Genomic DNA, 23068 nt, shown 5'->3' on the forward strand with positions numbered 1-23068 from the left:
AAAGGTACTATTTACATATACTTCTTTTATATCACCAATCGTCTCGAGATTTACATGCCTATAGTGATGCAGATTGGGCAAGTTCTCTTGAAGATAGACGATCTATTAGTGGATATACAATATTTCTTAGACGAAATCTTATCTTATGGAATTCGAAAAAGCAATCTACGGTATCTCGTTCAAGCATTGAGGTGGAATATAAAGGTATAGCAAATACAACATCTGAGATTATTTGGCTTCAATCACTTCATTCTGAACTTCATCTTGCATCAAATATTTCACCAAAAATTTGGTACGACAATATTGGAACAACATATCTCAAAGCAAATCCAATCTTTCATACTCGTACAAAACATGTGGAAATTGATTTTCATTTTGTTTATGAACGTATGATAACTCAACAGTTATCCGTTTCTTATATTTCCGTTGAAGATCAAATTGCTGATATTTTTATTAAGTCATTATCCAGATAATGTTTCAACAACTTAGCAAGCAAATTCAACGTCAAAAATCTCCGATTAAGTTTGTCGGGGGATAAAAGAGATAAAAGAGGATCAATAGGATTAACCGGATCAAACGACCAAATCAAATCAACAATAACATTATTAAAATAATTCTATTATAATTATTAGAATAATTATATTATTTATTATTATATCAATTGACCGAGTACATCTTAAATATTATATATTGTACGGTACTTGAGACAAATATTAACATAAGATTTATTATTACTCTTATATTCTTTACCCTTTTCCTATACTTCTTTTAATAATATGATTTATCTCTGACTCTGCCGTTATATATATATTAGCAATGTTGCTAAATACATAAGTACAGATCGAGTTTGACCTAGAACTGTACTAGCTTATTGAAACCGATCGACCCATATATGTATATATATATAATCGATCAGAGGGAGGAGAAGATTGGGACCCCTGGGAGAGTGGTACCCCCATCGACGATGAAAACATTGCCCGAGATGTAGTCGGACGAATCCTGAAGCAGGTACTGCACGAGCATTGTTATTGCTGGATCTGTCATGCACATGCCGTACGCTCTCAATGGGACTATTTTCTCTATCACTCCGCTCAGCCATGGCTTCGACATTAGGGAAGCTGTTATCTCCGATTTGAACAGTCCAGGCGCAATCGCGTTCACCCGAATATTGTAACCGCCCACATCCAATGCCATCGTCTGTTTAAGGTCATTAATTAATAATTAACACATGTAATACTATACATGCAGTAATTAACTTGCCATGAATTAACATATATGTATGTATGTATGTTAATTCATGGCAAGTTAATTATATAGCTAGCTACCTGAGTGAGTGCATGAACAGCTGTTTTGGAAGCATCATAAGCGGTCGCTCCTGGAAGACGAGAGCCAATTAGGAGACCGTTGATGGATGAAACGTTGATGACGGATCCTTTCACCTTGGCGTCGCGCATCAGCCTGCATACGTGTTTAGAAACTAACCATGTACCGGTCAGATTGGTTCTGATGACTTCGTCCCATTCTTCCTTTGGCCAATCTACTGATGCATGCCAACCTCCTGATCAATTAGATCATAGATCATCACCAACAAACAGAGCATTTAATTTAATTACTTCGTCAACAACAAAATTAAATATTGAAGAATTCATTCAAAAGCACGTAATTAATTTTACTTATATGAGCAAGCTTGAAGAACAGTCCATCTTTATTTATTATAATTTTTTTTAACAATTGGAGGCCACATCCACAAAACCAGTCAATTAAAATCACTGCGTGAGAAGTTTATTTATTTTTAAATTTATACGTACTACAAAAATTTAGTAGTCTAATCGATTGCATGAGAAATATAGTCAATTAAAATTATGTACGTAGGTATGATTGACTGGAATAGCAAAATTACCAATTTTTTTTTAATATTGTATGTGTTTTTTTATCATTTACATGTTCTCGTGGAATTTAAACGATTTTGTGTCATTTTAAATAATATTGCAACATGCTTACTATACTTTTTCCAACTTGAAAAAACAGTGTAGCCAAATGTATTTTGATTGGTCATCACGAACAGTCTTATACGACTCCTATCCAGGAAGAAGAAGCTGGTCAAAATACTCCTTGATACACTAATTAGGTATTTTATTATAGTACTCATTTTTCTAGTCATTTGATATGTATCAAATCATCTGGTCCAGAATTTTTTGGATTAAAAAAAGTCCTATTTATTTATTGGGTGGATGAACTGAATCCCACCTGTTAAACAGATGAGATTCAACCCATCCAATCAATGAATAAATAAGGGATCAGGACTTATCGAGGGATCGGAGACTGAGGATCCTTGCCCTTTGATATGTATTATTATTATTATTTATTTTTTTTTTTATTTTTTTTTTTTGTCAATTTTGGATAATTGACTATACTGTGTAATATTCACTTTTTATTAGTTATTTATTAGGTTTTTTAAATTTATCGATTATTATTTTGTAGCCAAATGTATTTTGATTTATAATGTAATTAGAAATACTGACCAAATATATATCGGCTGGTAAATTTTTTAAAAAATTATCAACTAAATATATATTTCGTTTTTAGAAATTTATTAGCCATTTATTTTTTAAAATTAACGGTTAAATATATATTTGGCTGATAATTTTTTGTTAAAAATTACAGGCCAAATAAATATAGTTGGCGATATTTTTAGAAATTTAAGAAATATATATACATGGCTGTTATTTTTAAAAGCATTCACTGACCATTTATTTGGGATAACTTTTTAAAAAATATCAGTCAAAATGATGGCCGGGAAATAAAATTTAACCACCATGTATTACAACCAAGTCCTGGCAAAATTTTTTAGCCAATAATCTATTTTATTTTACTGGCCAAAATAATAGAATTATCAACCATTTTGATTTACTGATAAACCCTTTGTTTCCGTAGTAAAATTTAAATCAAGAATTCAGAGACTATTTGAGAATGGGCAAATTTTTTATAATAATTATTTTTATCAATTAATACGCGGCCCCTCTAAATTTAATATACTGGATCCACCATGAGTGTAGAGGTAAAATTAGGAATTGCCTCTATACTTCCTTGTCGTAAGAAAAAAAAAGAAGAATCATAGACATTATTAGAGAAGGATAAAAATAAGAAAGCGCTACAACAAAGCATTATTAGATGGATGATGAATTTTGATAGATTTAAAGAGCAGTTAAAGATAAATTTATCAGAATATTATCGACATTTTTTTTATATTTTGAAAATAATAAAAAAGAAAGGCGCCCCCGCCGTTAGTTAAAGTCGTAAATACCTCGAATTCCGGCGTTATTGACCAATCCATCGATCCGGCCGAACGCGTCCCACGCCCTCCGCACAGCGGCCGCGACGACCGCCTCCTCGGCGCCAACGTCCAGCACTACTGCCACGGCGGCAGTCGGGTTGCCCGGTCGGAACGCAGCGATCTCCTCGCAGAGGGTCTTGAGGTGGTCGGCCCGCCGCGCGGCCGCGATGACGCGACAGCCGGCTCTAGCAAGGCTGAGACAGAGTTCGCGGCCAATGCCGGAGGAGGCGCCGGTGACCATCACCACCTTTCCCTCCAGCTTCCCTCTGCTCCCCATTGCCGTCGAGATTGAGAGGAAAAGCAGTTATCAAACGCAGCTTTAAATCATTAATTTGATGGGTGATCAATGGGCGAACGAATGTACGGCTAGCTGCTTGTTTCCCTTTCAAATCAAGTGTGAGAGTTCTAGAGAGCTCCTTATGCCGAAAAAGTAACGGCGGGCTTTTGATGGCAACGCATTCTACCATTTAATTAAACCATTTTGCATTTAATTTTCGTAAACGAAAAACTTCGCCTTCTGTCTTTTTTCTTGTAGGATAAAATGAGAGCGATCGAGATCATTTTTTATTTATAAACGAAAGAAACGAGTTAATCCTGTTTTAATATTACTATTATATATACGAATTTGAATTCAACTCGTTTAAGCCATAATGTACACAACAACACTTTTATGTACTTTTATAAAAAACTAAAATAAAATAATCAAATGGTGGACTTGGACATATTGCTATATATTAGAATAGCCTAGCACGTATCTTTAATTTCTTTTCATCATGACGTGGTTAATTCTAGATCATTTGATTCCATTAATTGAGTTCGATACACTTTGACTTTGTGGTTTTCATTAAAAACCAAAAACTAGAGTGTATGGAGGGTCCTTTGTGTGGGTGCTACGAATCTTTCTTTTCATGCTATTTTCATAACGTGGTTAATTCTACATCATCTAATTCGATCGATTGAGATTGATACACTTTGATTTTTATGGTTTTCCTTATTCGATAAAACCAAAGAAAAACAGCGTAGACGATGGGGTTTTATTCTTGGATGATATGTTTGTTTCCGGTGATAGGTACCGTCATTAAGTTCTCTAATAATAATTATTAGATATTTAGAGTTTGAAATTAGCTACGACCTATTATAGAAAATTTTCTTACTAATAGATAGCAGACTCGCTAATTGTCAAGATAGGTCTCCATATATGTATTTCTCTGATTTACTCAGATAATCGGTAGAAAATTTTCTTACTAATAGATAGTAAACTCGCTATAGCAAAATCCGCTGTACTGCCTCATCAATCAATATTTGGAAATCTTCTCAGGCCATGGTGATAGTCTTACTCTGAGTCATGCCGCCTGTGGAGTTGAGATCCTCGACAGTTCTTTCGGATTCTACTATCTCAACATCTCAGTTCAAGCAAGTTCTCACAAATAACGTCAATTTATTCCTATTTGAGATCACGATACGATGAGTCAACGGAGAGCAACGATCATGGAGAAGGTTACAGATGACTCGACAATGAGGAGAACTCACAAGCTTCCTACAAACACATAGCAAAAGGTTAGAATAAGCGCCGAGATTGGACTCGACATGATCACTCCTATACTCAAGTTAGCACAGGTGGTTGAAAAAGGAAAAACTTGTAAAGAAGGGTTCGAATGTTTATGTGTGCATACCTATGCCCGTGGGAGCGGACAACTTTTTAAAGGGCGGTGAATGTGCACCTCTCTCCGGGACGTACACTTCCGTTCACCACACGTTTTGAAACGCATGCTTATATTACACACATTCTTTAGGTTGGTGCAATCATGCACCAAATGAAAAATTTCAATGATTGACAATTATTTAAGTTTAGTTCAATACGTTGAATCCCACTTGAGTTATGAGTGTGCAAGATAAGAGAAGTCCATGAAAGTCGAGGACCGAATTTTTGGCAAGAAGAAGTCCATGCAGGTGGGAAGACCGAATGCAAGACAAAAGAAGTCCAAGAAAGTCAAGGGCTGAATTCTTGGCAAGAAGAAGTCCATGCAAATCGTAAGACCATATGCAAGGAAAAGAAAGACCAAAAATGTCAAGGACCGGATTCTTAGCAAAAGATGAAAACCCAAACAACCCGTGAGATCGGATGCACGGGTAGATGAAGATATAGAGATGAAGAATCTTCAGGCACAAAGTCCAAGGAATAAGAGGTTCATCTGATATGAGGTAATTGCGTTCAACTGATACATTAAATGAAGGTATGTGCTTGAGAGTTTAAGGATGAAAAATCCTATTTTAGGGTTCACCAATCCTCAATTCTAGGGTTTGCATTACCAATCGATTAGTGTAAATTTAGAATTTTAGATTTAGTCAAAGGGTGTATCAATCGATTGACACAGATTGCCAATAGATTGATAACCAATTTTGAGCACAAAGGAGCTTCCCAAATCAATTAGGCAATTGATTGGTAGACTTTCTTTGAGAGTACAAAAGGCTGCAAATTAGTTGACTGATTGATTGGGCATTGCCAATTGATTGGTGTAATCAATTGACAGACTTTCTTCTATTAGGACTCATATGAGCTAGAGGGAGGGGGGGGGGGATGAATAGCTTCGATCGCTTCTCGTAGTTACTTTGTGCTCATCATTGAATATGCAGCGAAAACCTCACTTCAAACTCGACTCTATATGCACAATACCTTAATTTATTTGGTATCCACCTCATTGAGGTGACTAATACAAGGTCCTTACCAGCTATCACGTCCACTATGAAAAATTTCCGGAGGCGGAGAAGTCTCATATAAGCTTACCCTTACAAGAACACAACAAGAAACAACCTCTTGTTGACTTAAAAATACAACAACACTTCGTTTCAGAATCTTCTAGAACTAGCACCTTCAAAACTCCACGAAACCCCCTTTTCTTAGGTTTATTTTTGGACCGGAAAATGTCTCCCAATCAATTGGTCTTACATCCAATCGATTGCCACATTAGATCCGACCATTCAAATCTGCAGAACGACTCTTTTCATCTGAACAATTGATTGGTGAGTCATACTAATCGATTGCCTTAATTGATTCCAATGTCTTTTATTCTCTTGAGAACGTATTGCCAATTGATTAACCCAATTGATTGACAAGGCTTAATCGATTGGGCCAATGGATTTAACAAGCTTTTGTTTCCTCGCGAAACTCTTGCAAATCGATTGCCTTAAGCCCAATCGATTGCTTCAATCAATTTTGGATATTGTGCTTCACAGAAAATGTCCTCAATTGATTGAACCAATCGATTATACCAATAGATTGCCCAACACTAAACTCAGATTCTAAGTTTAGGGGTTCCTTTGTCCAACATCCCATCATCCGTGACATGTTGGGATTTTTTGTTGCCTAGTATCTGATCAACCATGACCTCTCAGGGCTTCTTCATCATGTCTTTGGTCAACCTTTGACCCATTTAGATTTTCTCATCTCGTGCTAAGCGTTCGGTCATCTGTGATTCACTCAGTCTTCCCTCTCGCCAATTCCCCATTGGACTTCAAATATCCGATCCTCCTTAACCTACTCAACTTCTCTCTCACATATTCTCAAACATCAAAACTCAAACTCGAGCGAACCTGAGCTTAGTCAAACTGGTCAACCTATACCGAGGATCATCAACCTAATCAGTTGAATCAATTCCCCAATTGCCCCCATGAAAGTCCCACCAACCCCACTAGTCTCCTCTCAAGCATCCAATCACTCTTGACATGTTTCAAGCCTCCCCTAAAGCATTCGATCACTCTTGACCTGCTCCAGACCTCTCCATAAGCATCCGGTTACTCTTGATCTACTTCGGGCCTTCCCTCAAGTATCCATTCACATTCTTGATTTGCTACGGGTCTCTCCTCAAGCATTTGGTTACTCTTAACTTGCTCTGGGCCTCCCTATAAGCATTCGGTTACTCTTGAACTTCTTCGAGCCTCCCCTTAAGTATCCGATCATTCTTGACCGGCTTCGAGCCTTCCCACAAGTATATCGTCACTCTTGACTTGCTCCGGGCCTCCCCTCAACTTCATTCAAAGTCATCCCACATGACATCTGGTCTGAACCATGACTTTGATATCACTTGTTAGAATAAAAAGAATTTACATATCTCTATAATGGTATATGCTATATCAACTTTGGGCCTAAACCCTAAGCTCTACCCAAAATGCCTCACACCAATATAAATATCTTTGATCTTTTAAATTCATAATTTTTTCATATATTTTTAATATGAGACTTTGATTGTATTTCCAACATGTTCAACTCATTAATGTTCATGAACATTATTCACAAACCATGTTTATTAATAAAACTCTTATCAATATGTTAAATAAATAAAGAAACTTTTAAAATGAATAAACAAATTTAAATTATCAAGCTCAATAAATAATCAAACAAGCAAACGTTTTAAAAATCAAATACATTTAAATTGAGAGCTTGATAATATCTAAATAAACCAAGTTCAAGTTCATAAAAAATAAATTAAGCCAAGTATGAATAATTATTTCAATAGCTTGGTTTATTTTAAGCTCGGCTTGTCTCGATTACCTTATTAAATAAGTTTGAAGACCCCCAAAACTTGGCTCAACTTGACTTGTTTACAACCCTAGTATTCAATGGGCCTATAAGCTAGTTAAGCTTGGCATTTCTAATAGAATCATCGAGCTAGATTGATGTCAGGCAGGATAGCGATTATCCTGTGGGCACACGAGAAGGGAGAATTGAGGAGAAGGTAAGAAGAGAAGCTACAAAAAAAAAATAATTGAGAATTGAGCATCCTTCTTTATATATCTGATAGATATTATACAGACTCTATATCCTAAGACTTAAAATAGGAAAGAAACCTTAAATTTTAGATCTCATTTTCAATCTTATACAGAAATGAAAGAAACCTTACTAGAAAAGGAAATTTTGTAATAGGCATAAATTAATAAAACAAGACACTGATATAGATAATCCCTAACACCTAAATACCAAAAATACTAAAAAAAAATACTCTAAATATTATATAATGGAAATTACTAAAAATAGTAAAAGGGCTTCGAAAAGGGTCTAAATGATGAAATTTAGGCCCCAAAATTGACAGTTATGGATTTCTCCATAACAAATGTAGATTTCTGAATTCTACATATGTGGCCACAAACAAAGCCTGATTTCGAATCTCAAGTCAAAAGTTATGCCCTCCAAAAAATTGGGTCCTCCTATGTTGATCCCGCATCAGTCACTGCAAGTTGAAAATAATTAGTCCTCGAGTTTGTAGTAGCTTCATTAGTGCCCATAGAGTAAGGAATCCAATGTTTCACATCGAAGACATCAAAAGGCTTTAAATGACAAGAAAGGCATTTTCTGTAGGCATTATCGTTGATCTTCTACAGTATTTCACATGGTCCAATCTTCTGATCCTTAAGCTTGTTAAACTCATCAACATGGAAACAATCACTAGTTAATATATCCTAGGCAAAGTCTCTGACCTTAAAAAGTACCTAACGACGATGACTATCAACCCGAGTCTTGTACTTGGTATTATTATCATGAATTGACAGTTTTGTTTGCTCATGAATGTTCTGAAGATGCTTTGCCATCTCATTGACTTTAGGACTAAATCATCATATACGTGGGACAAGGGCTAAATCAAGAACTCTGGATGAGTTCTGCATGTAGACAATCTCAAAAAGAATTAATCCTGTGATCCTATTTCTTGATATATTGTAGGCAAACTCTGCTTGAGGTAATGCCAAGTACCACTGCTTCAGTTTAGTCTCGGTGAGACATCTCAGAAGATTGTCGAGACTTCGATTCACCACCTCAGTTTGTCCATCGGTATGGTTGTGGTAGGCACTATTAAAGTTTAACTGTGTGCCTAATTTTTCCTATAAGCTCTTCCAGAAATGACTAAGGAACTTGGTATCTCGATTTGAAGTCATGGATTGAGGAACGCCATGTAAACTTATGATCTTTTTGAAGTAAAGATGGGCAATCCGAGTAGCATCTATAGTCTTCTTGCAAGTTATAAAATGTGCCATCTTTGAGGATCTGTTAACTACAACAAGAATGAAAATCCAAGGTTCACTGGGTGTAGGGTAATCCTAATATAAAATTCATGTTGACATCGAACCAAGGAGCTTAAAGAATAAGTAAGGAAGTGTATAAACCTGCATTGGTGAGAACCCCCTTCGACCGCTGTCATATAGAGCATCAGTTTACAAAATGGGTCACATCGTTCGCCAACTTAAGCCAATAAAAATAGGTAAAGAAGAGGTCCAACGTCTCATCAAGGCCAAAATGCCCCTCATTATAGCTCACTTATGATCTATTGCCTCATAGAGCAATCTGGAACGCATAACTGCAACCCATGAAACATATAGCCAATATGTAAAATAAAATCATGGCGGTGACCATCATATACCTTCTGGAATATCCTTCCGAATGATGGGTCGGCTATGTACATATCTAAAAGAACTTTAAAGCCTGCAATGCTAGTACTCAAGGTGGTGAGTAATGAAGAACGGTGACTCAAGGCATTCGTGATGCGATTCAGACTTCCAACTTGGTGCCTCAGTGTAAAAGTGAACTTTTGTAACTAAGCCACCCACTTGGCATGCTGGCTGCACAGCTTGTGTTGTCCATTGATGTACTTCAATGCTTTGTGATAAGTAAATAGGATTAATTCCTTCTATACTAAGTACTGACGTCAATGCTTCAAGGACTAGATAATGACATAGAACTCCAAGTCATAGGTAAAATAATTTCTCTTGGATCTAGATAGCTTCTCACTGAAGAAAGTAATTGGATGTCTAGACTGACTTAGAACACCTCCTATACTGATGCCAGATGGATCACAATTGGCCTCAAACACTTGGTCAAAATCAGGAAGTGTCAAAACTAGTATCTTGGTCATCTTATGCTTGACCAATTGAAAGCTAGTCTTTACTTCTCCAAACCACTTGAAATATCATCCCTTGAGACACTTAGTGATGGGAGTGATTAGAGTGATAAAATTTCTAATAAACCAATGGAAGAAAGAAGCAAAGTCATGGAAACTTTGGACATCGTGTAACGTCTTCGGCTAGGGTCACTCTAAGACTGTGCCTATCTTTGATTAATCTATGTGCACACCATCAGTAGACAAATAAAGCTAAGGAAAGTTACCAATGTAGTAAAGATGGAATACTTCTTCATGTTGATAAATAAGCACTCTGACTAGTTTTTTAAAAACAACACGGAGGTGATTGAAGTGTGATGGCCATGTCGGGCTGTAGATGAGAATGTCATCAAAGTAAACCACTACAAACAAACTTTCCCATGAAAGCCCATAGGATTTGATGCATAAACCTCATGAATGTGTTGGGTGCATTGGACAATCCAAAAGGCATGACTATCCATTCATACTGTTGGATCGAGATGCACGTGAGAGGAGGGAGGGGAGGGAGGGGGGGGGGTGAATTGCGTGATTTTAAAAAACTAATCTTTTTCTTCTTTTTAAAAACAAAGTATGCGCAGCAAAAAAGGAAAAATATGAAATCATAAGAATGAGTGGTTTTACTTAGTTTAGAGCCTTTGACGACTCCTACTCCAAGACCTAGGTCCTGCGGACCTATTGATGGATAATCCACTAAAATCATCTTCCGAAACTGTTGGAAGAGGGAAACATGTACAATCAATAAGTTAGGACAAGTGTAATATTCTACACTTTCCTTTATTTAGAAATTAAGTATAATAATAAGCATTCGTTAGCCAACACCTTTAAAGATGATCGGATCAGGCTCAGTGTTGGACTGCTCCTCAGTAGTAGTTGGGCATAACAGTGTTGTAGCAGAGCAGTAACACGAATTTGGAGTAGTTGGAATGCCAAATGGATGCGTAGAAGCTTGTAGTAGAAGTGTGTTCAATGCCTTGGTCTAGTAGCCCTTTTAACGAGGGTTGAAGGCACCTTCCATAGTACTGAAGGCGCCTTCCATAGGCAAACTTTTATCCTGAATAGCTCACATCTTATCATCGACAAAGTCTATTTTTATCCGACCAAAGGCATCTTCTAAGCTCCCGAAGGCGGCTTCCATGAACAATACTCAAGGTGTCTTCCATTAGCTTAAAGGCGTCTCAGGTACTATTCACTCGAGGCATTTTTGAACTCTTTAGTCCTGCAAAATGTGTTAATCTAACACAAACAAAATATACCCTACAAGAAAATTTTAGTACATTGAAAATAAGTAGTAATAATTAGGTCATGTCCTTTTAAGACCAGAAACTAGTCAAGGTCCCAGTTTAGGAATCTAAAATGGACCTAACTGAACTGACACCTACTATCCCCTCAAACGGGACACGCCCTCACCGAGTCTCTCTCCTCCAGTGATTTACCTTCACTTACCAAATGTCAAGTTATCTTTTTTGACGTCCAATCTGACCTACCAGGTCTTCCTGCTAGATCTCACATTTGGATTTTGCCAATTGGGAATCGAACATCCCGACCTCCTGCTAGAATCACACATTTGGACTTCGACCCATAGGGAATTGAACATCCCGACCTCCTACCAGAATCTCACATCTGGACTTTGCCAATCAGGAATCACACATCCCCACTCGACTTTCTGCCTGGCGTCTAGTCCTCTTGACCCGTCAAGTTAGTCAACCCTGCACACTCAAAAATAAGGTTAGATCAACAACACATCTAATTTTAATCCACTTATCATTCATCAAAATTCAGGTTTGACCATTGGTATAAAATGCACAAACAATCTCCCCCTTTTTGATGTAATGACAACCTGGGTTAAAGTTAGAAAAAAATATAAAATATATATAAAAAAATGATTTTAAGAGAAATCTAAAATGAAATAGTTAGTTTTATTTTCTTGATCATTTTTAAGTTTTTCATATTTTTAGGGTTTTCTTACTTAAACCCTAACCTTTCCCCTTTGACATTTGTCAAAAAAAAAAAAATACAAATAAGTGTACCAAATTATGAAAATGTAAATACACAAGTAAGCATAGCAAGTAATAAAATTTTCAAACTATGCATAAAAACTTGTAGGTTTATTGTAGGAAAGAGTTAAGATAAATTTCCAAAGTATTTTTAAAGGAATTTTTAAAATTTTCAAAAGGTTTTTTAAAATTTTAAAAAATAAAAAACCAAACCATTTTGTAAAGCTCAATTTTGTAACAATGTTACAAACCATTTTTTAAGATAGATTTCAAAACACTTCTTAAAAAATAATTTGTTGCAACGTATTTTTTAAAGTTTCAATTGTTTAAGATAACTTTTAAAATTTTCTACAAATTATCTTTCTAAAATATTTATAAAGTAATTTTTAAATAGAATAACTTTTCATAATATTTTAAAAGTAATTTTCAAAGTAAAACAATTTTTAAAGTTATAAAGTAATTGTCAAAGTAATTTTTTTTCAAAACATTTTTGCAAAACATTTTCAAATAAACCACCAAAGAAGTTTTTAAGGTAATTTTTCAAAACACTTTTCTTTTTAGTTTTCAAAACAAACATTTGAAAAAAATATAAGAGTATATTTCAAAGCAAGTTTTAAAAGAAAGTTTGCAAAATATGTTTCACAAAGATTAAGTAAAGTAATTTTGAAAGGTTGATTTTCAAGAAAAATTTTGCAAAGCATTTCCAAATAATTTTCAAAAAACATTTTTTAAAATTTTTCGTTCAAAGCAAGTTTTTCAAAACAATTTATAAAATTATTTTCAACACATTTTACATAGAGATATTGCAAAATATTACCAAAGAGGTTTTTCTAAGTAATGAAAGAAATGGTTTTCAAAGTAATTACCAAAGATATTTTTAAAATTTTGCAAATAGTTTTCAAATATTTGAAGATTAAATTGTTCAAAAACATTTAACAAAGATAAACCTTTAGAAAGTAAACTATTTTTCAAGGCAAATTTTGAACACACTTTTCTAAGGTAATTTTCAAAGTAGTGTTGCAAAGTAGTTTTTAAGATTTGAATTTCAGTGCAACTTTAAAAGAAATGTTCAAACATTTTAAAAGTAATTTTAAAAGTATTTTTGCATAATATTTTTAAAGCAACATTTTTAAAGGAGTTTTCAAATATCCTTCCTTGGATATGATATTATTTAAAAAATAATATTCATCTAAAAATTATCCTTAAATGTCCCACCTTTAGTTACTAACTAACTATCAGAAGATAGTAATTTTTATTTAGTTAATTAAGTGCTAATGTCCAGTTAAAAATTTGCTGAAAAAAGACTACTTAACTTGATTAATGTGCCGTTATATTTTTTTTGCCTAGACTTATGTTGATGTATTGATATAAACATCTGAAATCTAGGCAAAATGCCTATGCCTCTCAAGCCATTCTAAGTTTTTTGAATACACAATCAAGGTAGATATAGTGTGTTTGTGAGATGCTCATTATCTAGATCTATAAGATCATGCTTTCTGGGGATTTGTCCTAGACTAAGGTCAAAACTAATTTTGAAATACTAGGGAAACAGAAATTTTTAGAAAACATAAATAATGAATTTTCATAAAATTTACAAATCACTTGAAAATTTATTTAAAGAGATATTATCCCTCTTAACCTAAGGTCTCAGTTTTCATGAAGAAACAAATATACTTATAATTCTTTTACTAAATTTGCAAATTTGATAGATTAATAAGTTTTAAAGAATTAATTATTGAGGTAATAATTGATTACTAAGTTAGAGTCACTCTTTTATATTCATTAGTATTATGAAATAAATTATTATTTAATTCTAAATTTTTAATTAAATTTAATTAGCATTAATTTAGTTAAAAGTCATCTCAAATTAATCGATTAATAATTAATTAAGTTTTAATCAATTATTAATTAATTAAATATTATTTTTGGATTATTAGTTTATTAATTAAAATTTGGATTTATTATTAATATTCGGTTATTAAATTGGTATTAATCAAATTATTATAGAAAAGTAGGATTAATTAGTTTTTATTGATTTTCAAATTGATTAAGTAGAATTAATTATGATTGACTTTAGTTTAGTTTAATTTAATTTAATACTTGATTTAATTTAGTTTAAGTTTAAGTTTAAGTTTAAGTTTAATTTTATTTTTTTTATTTTTTTATTTTTTAATTTTTTAATTTTTTAATTTTTTAATTTTTTAATTTTTTAATTTAATTTAATTTTATTCATCTCATCCGATCTATATTTTCAATTAAGGGAATCCTATAATTTTGTGATATGAGTTAAGTTGAATTTCAGAGTTTAGTTTAACTTGTGTTAGATTCAAGTTTAACTTTGGGTCCAACAAGCAAGCTTACGTCTTGGCTGTGGTGAGTCACTTAGACATCGTTAGAGTAACTACACGCTTTAAAATTTTTCGAATGCCTACGAAACTTAGTACAAAACTTTAGTCTAATCAACTAGGATTAGTAAGGGGTAGCTTTAGTTAATTTTATTAAGCCAAATATACCAGGTCGAAGTCCTATCTTCCTAGACATGCATAGACAGAGATTTCCTAACCTACTATCATCCAAAACTTCTCTAGTACTATTTGTCAAGTTAAATTTTGTCTCTAATTATTCTAGTCCTAATTACCTTTAATGGGTAAGGTTTATGTTTTTGAGGTGCCAACTAATTTGGAACCTCTCCTTGAATCATAGATTTTCCTTTTAAGTTTTTCTTAGGTTTGTGTTATTTTATTTTATAGCTATAATAAACTTGATTATAGTTTGAGTTTAGATTCATTTCATATTTATTTAATTTAAGTTTAGTTTTTGATTTATTTGATTTCATTTTATTTTTTTAGGTTTGAATTTAGCTTAGAAGGTTTAATTTTTTAGATTAAGATTGAGTTATTTGGTTTATTTTGATTTAGTTTTAGGTAGTGTATTTTATTTTTAGGTATATAGTATTGATTGAGTCCTACTTGCTTGGTTAGACAAGATTTCAGGACCCAAGCTTTGGTTTGTTTTTGTTTTGGCTTATAAGTGATATAAATATTTTATTTGTTGAGCTAGACTTATTTTCAAGTTTGGATTTGTTATATACAACTCATTGTGATCCAAGTATCATGTCGAGGTACTTGGATCTTGTTGTGAAGTTTTCTAAAAGTTCTTTTAGTTCAATTACTTTATTTTTCAATTTGAAATTTTCCTCCTCAAATTTTAGGACTTGAGTTGGAATTTCAGATTGAACTGGTTCAACTATTGGATTTGTTTTAAGTTGTTCTTTTAGGTTTTGATTTTCTTTAAGAAGTTGGTTATATTTGACATTCTAATTTTCCTAACTTTTTGTTCAAGCATGCAATGATTTTTAAAAAGCTAGTAGTTAGATTAGAATTTACCTCATTGAGACCTTCAAAAATGAGTACGAACTTGTAGATTGACTCGTATTCTGACTCTTCATCTTCATCTGCTTCGCTTTTTTGATTTTGGTCTGGATGCCATCAGCGTGAGGTAGTTTTGTTGCTTTGGTTCTTTGGCGTCCGATTCTTTATAAGATGATTCATCCCAAGTTGCTTTTAATGTCTTCTTTCTTCTGGTAGTCTTGGGTTTGTCTTCTTTTAGCTTCGGATACTCATACTTGTAGTGTCCCTTTTTGTTGCACCCACCTTTTTGTTGCACCCATAGCAGGTGATGCTTGATTTATTTAACTTGATCATCTTCTGAATATCCTTTTTTGCTGAAGTCCTTTCTTCTGATAAACATCTTTCTTACCATGTTTACCCGTTGTTCTTCTTTATCTGAATCTGGGTCAGACTCAAATTCTGGCTCAAGTTTATTCTTGTTCTTGACTTCTTTTGAGGGATCTGCAAGAAGTGCAACACCTTTCTCAGACCTTTTGGAGTTAGTTTGCTCATGGAGTTTGAGTTTACAAAGAGTTCATCTAATTTTAATTTAGATAAATTCTTTGAAACCTTGTAGGCATCAACTATAGATGCCCACAATTCATTTCGAGGAAAGGAATTTAAGGCGTACCTAAGGATGCCCTTTGAGGATGTTTATCCTAGTTTTCCATTTGGTGGTCGAATAAGTGGAGCCCGTTGAGGATGTCCTTGATCCTCGCATGTAGTTGACTCATTGTTTCTCCTTCTAATATTTTAATGTTAAACAACTTATTTAGAAGTAGGTCTCGTTTAGTTACCTTAGCGTCATTGGTTCCTTCGTGTAATTCGATGAGCTTGTCTCATAGCTCCTTTGCATTCTCGTGCGAGTCGACACCATTGAGTTCTTATTTCATGAGTTTGCATTGGATTATGTTCAATGCCTTCAAGTCGATCTGGGCCTTCTTCTTATCTTCTGGATTCTATCTTTCTGGGCCATGGGGTACTTTAGTTGCTTTGTCTACTGGCGCCCTATATCCTCGTCGGATGGTGAACCACTGCTCGATGTTAGTCTTTAGGTAGACCTCCATTCTCTTCTTCCAATACGGAAAATTATTTCCATTGAAGAGGGGAGGGTGAGCCATATTGTATCCTTTAAGTTAGGTCATTTAAATTATCTTGCAAAAAAAAGGTGAAAGAAAATGGCCCAAGACTATGTCTTCGATTAGCAAAATTTGAAAAAAGAAATATCAATGATTCGAGTGATGTTGCACCAACTTTGAGTAAAAATTAAATGAGAAAGAATTATTTGAAGAGGTAAACTTCACTAATTCAAATAAAATATGAAAAATTTAAGTTCAAAAAAAATAAAATAATTCCTCTAGCTTGATTGGTGGTTGCACCAATTCAGAGTAGAACCTTACTCTGATACCACTTGTTGGATCAAGACACACGTGAGAGGGGGGGAGGGGGGGGGGAGGTGAATCACATGGTTTTAAAAAGTTTATCTTTTTCTGTAAGTACTCCGGGGTAGTTTTGATATGGTCAACCAAGTTCAGTTAGGTCCTATTATGTTTGATCCTTGTGTTTAAGTGTGCAGGAGGTTAAGATCACAAGAAGTCGAGCAAAAGATGCAGCTAGCAAGAAGGATGGCACAAAAGAGAATCGACGGGCTCGATGCTTTCGAGGGACGAGGCGTTGTGGAAGAGTACACTGGTAGACTAGAAGGAGGCGCGTGACATTTTCGAGAGATGAGAAGCCGATGCGGAAGCTTGCTCGAGGAGAAGGCCAAAAAATGGGTTCGGGTGAACCCTATTCTGGATGACCGAAATCATCCAAATGAGCGGAGCAACAGAAAAGCCAATGGAGAAGTGTGGAGCTTAGTAGCAGCTGCTGAAAGCACCTTCATTTGTATTAAGGCGCCCTCGCACCTTTCTAGTGGAAGGCACCTTTAACCCTTGAAGGTGCCTTCGAGCTTTTATGGAAGATACCTTCAACCCTTTGAAGGCGTCTTCAACCCCTTGAAGGCGTCTTACACTGGGCAAACAGTAGCTGTTAGCCGAAGATAAGACTTTATCTTTGATGATAATCTTTGCCAAATTGGAGGCGCCTTCCAACCTTGAATAAGATTTTTCAGGGGTTACAAAAAGACTCCTAGACTTAGGAAAAAAGAACAACTGAGCAACAACTTCTGTATTAACTTTCCTAATCATTTCTGAGCTATCAACGTGTGTAAAAGGCTTCTCCGCCATCAACGAAGGAGAATTTTAGTGAGCTTTCATCTGCCTTAGATTAACAACCATCTAAGTTATAACCAAGTAAATTCTGACCTTTTACCTACTCTTTTAAGTTGTTATTTCTTTATGTCAATTGTTTTTTGATTAATTAACTTGTGCTACTATTCTAAGTCAAAAGAAGAAGAAAGGAGTTATTTTTATTTTACAGGTAATTCACCCCCTTCTTACCAGTCCCGCTACACCAACAATTGGCATCAGAGCCAGAACATCTCAAAAGGACTAACCGCCGACTGAAGTACAGAGACAATGGTCGGAACTAGCATCCACCCACTAGTATTCGAGGGGGAGTTCGTATTTTGGAAGCGACGAATGGAGATATTCTTTAAGATAAATTTTAATATTTTATTAATAATAAAATATGATTTTGAAGCACCAAAGAACACGAATGGAGAAGAACTCGAAGAACACCTCTGGACTAGAAAGCGGTGTGACAAATTTATGGAAAACGGTAAGGCTAAATTTCACCTTATAAGCGTACTACCGATTAAGGAACTCGATAGAATCAACAACTACAAAAGTTCAAAAGAACTTTGGAAAAAGTTCTTGAAGCTCTATGAAGAACCAAAAGAAGCCGAATCTAACTCCTCGATGGACACTGAGTCGTTGTCCGAAGAACCCGAGACTGAGGAGATTGCCAGAATAACAATTATAGCCGAATACCTACCTGAAGACAAAGAAAGCTCATCCGAGATAAGCATCGATGAAGGGGGAGAGTCTTAAGAAGAAATCAGCGATGAAGGGGGAGTGTAAAATACCGAAAATAGGTGAATATTAATAAGGCAATTTTCTGGAATTTTTGGAAATTTTTCGAGAATTTTTCGGAGCTCGTATGGACGAGTTCACGGGGATAAAAACGGGGCCTGGGAAAGCTTATTTAGGCTACCTTGTTTTAATGAGGAAAAGATTTATTTTCTTTTCCTTTTTCTTTTCTTCTTCTCTTATTCTTTCCCTGCGAGCCGTGCGTGCCCTATTTCCCCGACCCCGAGCGGTTTCCCCTTTCTTCCTCTCTTCTCACTCGGCGCCGATCTCTTCTCATCTGTGCCCTAGCCATCCCCGGCCTTCTTCTCCTCTGCCGTAGCCCTTGCCGTGGAGTTCCTAGCACCGGCCACTGGTGCCCTAGCCACAGCCGACGCCGCCTGGAGAAGCGCCGAGCAGATCCTCTTCCCCTGCTGCCGATCCTCTGCCGCCGTCGAACGGAGAGTGCCGGCCACCCTTCCTCTGCCCTCGAGCCCGAGCCACATTGCCGAGTACTCTTTTCCCTCCGTGTCGTCTGCCCTAGTCGCCTTGCACCACTACTGAGCCTCTCTGCCGACGCCGACCCACCTTCACCGGCCACCAGGTTCTGCCGAGCCCTAGTCTTAATCTTCTTCTTGATTCCTTTGATTCCAGCACTGAGGGTTTGTTCTACCAGGATTTTGTGCTGTGGAGTACCTGATTTCCAGGCGCTAATCCTCTCCGGAAGTAAATTGCCTTGGCTGTGATTGAAGGTGAGGTGCACAGATTGATCTAGAATTATGTTATCATTAGTGTGATGATTTCTTAAGCTCTATTTTGATATAGACTGTGAACCGCAGGTTATTGCTTGGGTTCCAGCAACTACCTCTGTTCCGGCAACAACGTTACCGGTTGAGGCTTCAGAATTAGGTAAGTGGAGGAGGTAATTTTGAATACGAACTAAATTTAATTCTAGCTATGAAAAGGATAGGGTTATTGGAGCGATAAGAAATGATTAGGGTTAAGGAACTAACCCTAGTTGACCAATTGATTTTATTTAATTAAGGTTCGTTAATTGTGTTGGGTGGATTAGTTGGATCCAATTTATAACTTCTTAAATTGGATTAGAATTAAATTTGGCTAATTTTGGTATGATAGAATTAGCTAAACTAGACCTTATGTTTAATACACAGGACTTTGACGCGAGACGAGTATCTCGACGTCGGATTTGGACCGATTGGACTTTTCCTATTGGAGGCGGGTACTTTGACTTATGTCTTTTGATATGCATAATAATGTGTTTAACATATAACAATAATTATGTTATCCATTTGTTTCGGTTGGTCACTATATGATCTGTTACATGTTTGCTTGTTTACTTATTATGCACTGCATGTTATTATTTACCCGATCATACATGCTGTAGGTAGTGACCCAACCATATGATATATTATGTTCAGAACCTAGGGTTTATTTGATACCCTATCTGTTTGTGTACCTTCTATTTGATTCGTTATCTTGTAGTACACATCTTATACTTATGTATAGAGCATGCTATGCTATTCGTGATATTGCCATGTTTAGTGTCATGCATCATCTTGCATGATTGCATGCTGTGCGATTGTCTGCTCCATTATTGTGAGCACATCGCCAGTTACATGTATCTGTACACACCACCACTCATGGGTTAGTGGTATATCAGACAGATGTGTGGCAGTTCTGCTGTTTGGCTCCGTTGGTCTGGTGACTCAGCGTGGTAGCTGGCAGATAGTTCCGCTCTGTTTGGCTCCGTTGGTTTAGTGTAGCAGCGCAGTAAGGGACTTTGTTTGGCTCCGTTGGTCCGCCATGGGTAGTGTGACTTCAGGTAGCCAGAGTCCTCTCCGCCATCGTGTCCGGAGATGAGAGCATCAGCCCCCATTTATTATTTCGGGTAGGAGTATGTGTATAATCCGACAGCATCCGTCCACTCGGTCACTCATCGAGGGTGGATGTCGAGTGCACGGTTGTCACACTACCCACTTGGACTCACCATTGTGTGTGAGATGGTCGATCGTCAGGGGTGACCATGTCATTGGCATCATATGCATGATGCATTTATTATTTGTGTTTGCTGCATTTACTTGCTGCATTTATATGAATGCATATGATCGACATGCATACAGGATTATGACACCTTCGGTCTGACGACCCTGTTACCTTTTTACCTTGATCCTGGTTAGTACAGTTTTCTCCTGTTTTTGTTTCAGTTGCATTTATCCTTCTCGTATTTAGGAGACTGTACGCATGATTAGTGTTGTTTGTTATTTACTTTATTTTGCATATCAGTTGTACCTGCTGAGTGTTGGACTCACCCCACCTCCATTGTTGTTATATTTCAGGTTGATGCTGTCAGGAGAGAGTTCCAGTTGCTAGTCCCCTGCAGACCACAAGCTATTTTTATCTTTTGGTTTGTTATTTAGACTGTGTTAGACTTATTCTGTTAAGGATTTGGATATTGTATGGATTCTTATGATCGATGGATTTTCGTATGATTTAGATTTGTTCTACTACATGCCTGCCTGGACGGCAGAAGAGGTGAGTTCATCGGATTTGAGCTTTACGAGTGTAGTTGAGTAGGGTTGATTTTGAGTCATGGTATTACTGCTTTGGTTTGCTTATATTTATATAAACTGCGTGGTGATGGCTTATTTACATATTATTATTCCAGCCACATGTGGCTGAGGTATATGAGGATGTAGAAAAGTTTCAGATTGTCCGCCGTACAGAGGAGATGCTGCCGAAATTTTCTCCTCCGGGGCATGACAGGGAGTATCATACAACGAAATTGTAATGGTAAGGTATGTCCCTGATCTCCTGAGGAATTATTTGAATTCATTAAAATAGTTTCTAAAAATATGGTGGATTTATGAAAAGAGAATGCAAAGTTAAAATTGACTTTAACAAATGCATACGGTCTGGAAGACTTTGCTAAATTAAAATTTGAAAATGATAAATTAAAAGATAAAATAGAATTGCTATAAAAAGACAATTCATACTCAAATTCTTTATATGCTCCAGAAAGAAATTACAAATATCATCGAAAGCTTAACTAGTATTTTAGATACCATAAGGACCAAATTATAAAAGTGGAAAGATAGTTAATTCCCAGAAAATATTTGGTTAACCCAGTAGGACACGACTTATTTTGGGTTCTTAAATTTTGTTTAGATAATTAAATAAATTTTTGTTTGCATGTCTAAATTATCATTTTCTTATTAGACAAAGTAATGCATGCTTGAAATTTAATTTACCTGATTTATTCTTGTCAATAAAATCAATCATTTTTGTTAACTTTCTCGTCAAATTTTTGCTCAAAATTTTATCTATACAAAATGAAAATTATTTCTAAAACATGTTAGCTTAATGATAATTCTTATTAAGTACCCCTAGAAATTTATTTCAATTTTTTTTCTTTTACCTATTTATTTTTCCTATATTTTTGATGTAATTAAAGAGGAAAAATAGGTACAAGTTCAGGAAGAGTTTAGATATTTTTAAAATTATGTATTTTTATCCTTATACTTGTCTTTCAAAATTCTTTAATTCATTGTAATACAATTGTTATTTGCAATCTATTTATGTTATTGCATATTATTTTTTTTTATCCCTAACTTGAACTTAGGTTGATGCACATTAAAAAGGGAGAGATTATAAATACCCTGGGGTAGTTTTGATGTGGTCAACCAAGTTCAGTTAGGTCTTATTATATTTGATCCTTGTGTCTAAGTATGCAAGAGTATAGGAACACAAGAAGTCGAGAGAAAGACGCAGCTAGTGAGAAGGATGACACGGAAGAGAGTTGATGAGCTCGGTGTATCTGAGGGACGAGGCATTGGGGAAGAGTACGTTGGTGGACGAGAAGGAGGCGCGCGACATTTTCAAGAGACAAGAAGCTAGAGAGGAAGCTTGCCCAAGGAGAAGGCTAAAAAATGGATTCGAGTGAGCCCTATTCTGGATGGCCGAAATCACCCAAGTGAGCGGAACAGCGGAAGAGCCAATGGAGAAGTGTTGAGCTTGGTAGCAGCTGCTGAAGGCACCTTTATTGGTATTGAAGGCGCCCTCGCACCTTTCTGGTGGAAGGTGCCTTCAACCCTTGAGGGCACCTTCAAGCCTTTATGGAGGGCGCCTTTAACCCCTTGAAGGCATCTTATACTGGGCAAACAATAGTCATTAGCCAAAGATAAGACTTTTTATCTTCAGTGATAAGCTTTGCCAAGCTGGAGGCGCCTTCAAGCCTATTGAAGGCATCTTCCAACCTTAAATAAGGTTTTTCAGGAGCTATAAAAAGACCCTTGGACCTGTGAAAGAAAGAACAACTAAACAACAACTTTTGTATTAACTTTCCTTGTCATTTCTGAGCTGTCAACGTGTGTAAAAGGCTTCTCTACCTTCAACGAAGGAT

At 35.7% G+C, this 23068-nt stretch overlaps 1 protein-coding gene across 1 annotated transcript; it reads right to left on the reverse strand.

Annotated features, from left to right (window-relative positions):
* Positions 1-766: 766 nt before the first annotated feature.
* LOC121993197 (3-oxoacyl-[acyl-carrier-protein] reductase FabG-like) lies at positions 767-3711 on the reverse strand. Its single transcript, XM_042547887.1, has 3 exons — positions 3305-3711; positions 1326-1558; positions 767-1197 (listed from the first exon to the last, which is right to left on the reverse strand). Exons 1-3 carry the CDS (start codon positions 3609-3611, stop codon positions 913-915), a joined length of 825 nt encoding a protein of 274 aa, XP_042403821.1. The 5' UTR covers positions 3612-3711; the 3' UTR covers positions 767-912.
* Between the last annotated feature and the right edge of the window lie 19357 nt (positions 3712-23068).

The sequence above is a fragment of the Zingiber officinale genome, chromosome 6B, assembly GCF_018446385.1.
Source record: "Zingiber officinale cultivar Zhangliang chromosome 6B, Zo_v1.1, whole genome shotgun sequence".
NCBI classification, from domain to species: Eukaryota; Viridiplantae; Streptophyta; class Magnoliopsida; order Zingiberales; family Zingiberaceae; genus Zingiber; species Zingiber officinale.

Bases quoted from the DNA above. Each gene is read 5' to 3' on its own strand.
- LOC121993197 (XM_042547887.1), bottom strand. From the start codon at position 3,611: ATGGGGAGCAGAGGGAAGCTGGAGGGAAAGGTGGTGATGGTCACCGGC. The intron at 1,559-3,304 runs GTATTTACGACT...CTAATTGATCAG, and splicing joins CAATAACGCCGGAATTCGAG to GAGGTTGGCATGCATCAGTA. The intron at 1,198-1,325 runs GTAGCTAGCTAT...GACCTTAAACAG, and splicing joins CTGTTCATGCACTCACTCAG to ACGATGGCATTGGATGTGGG.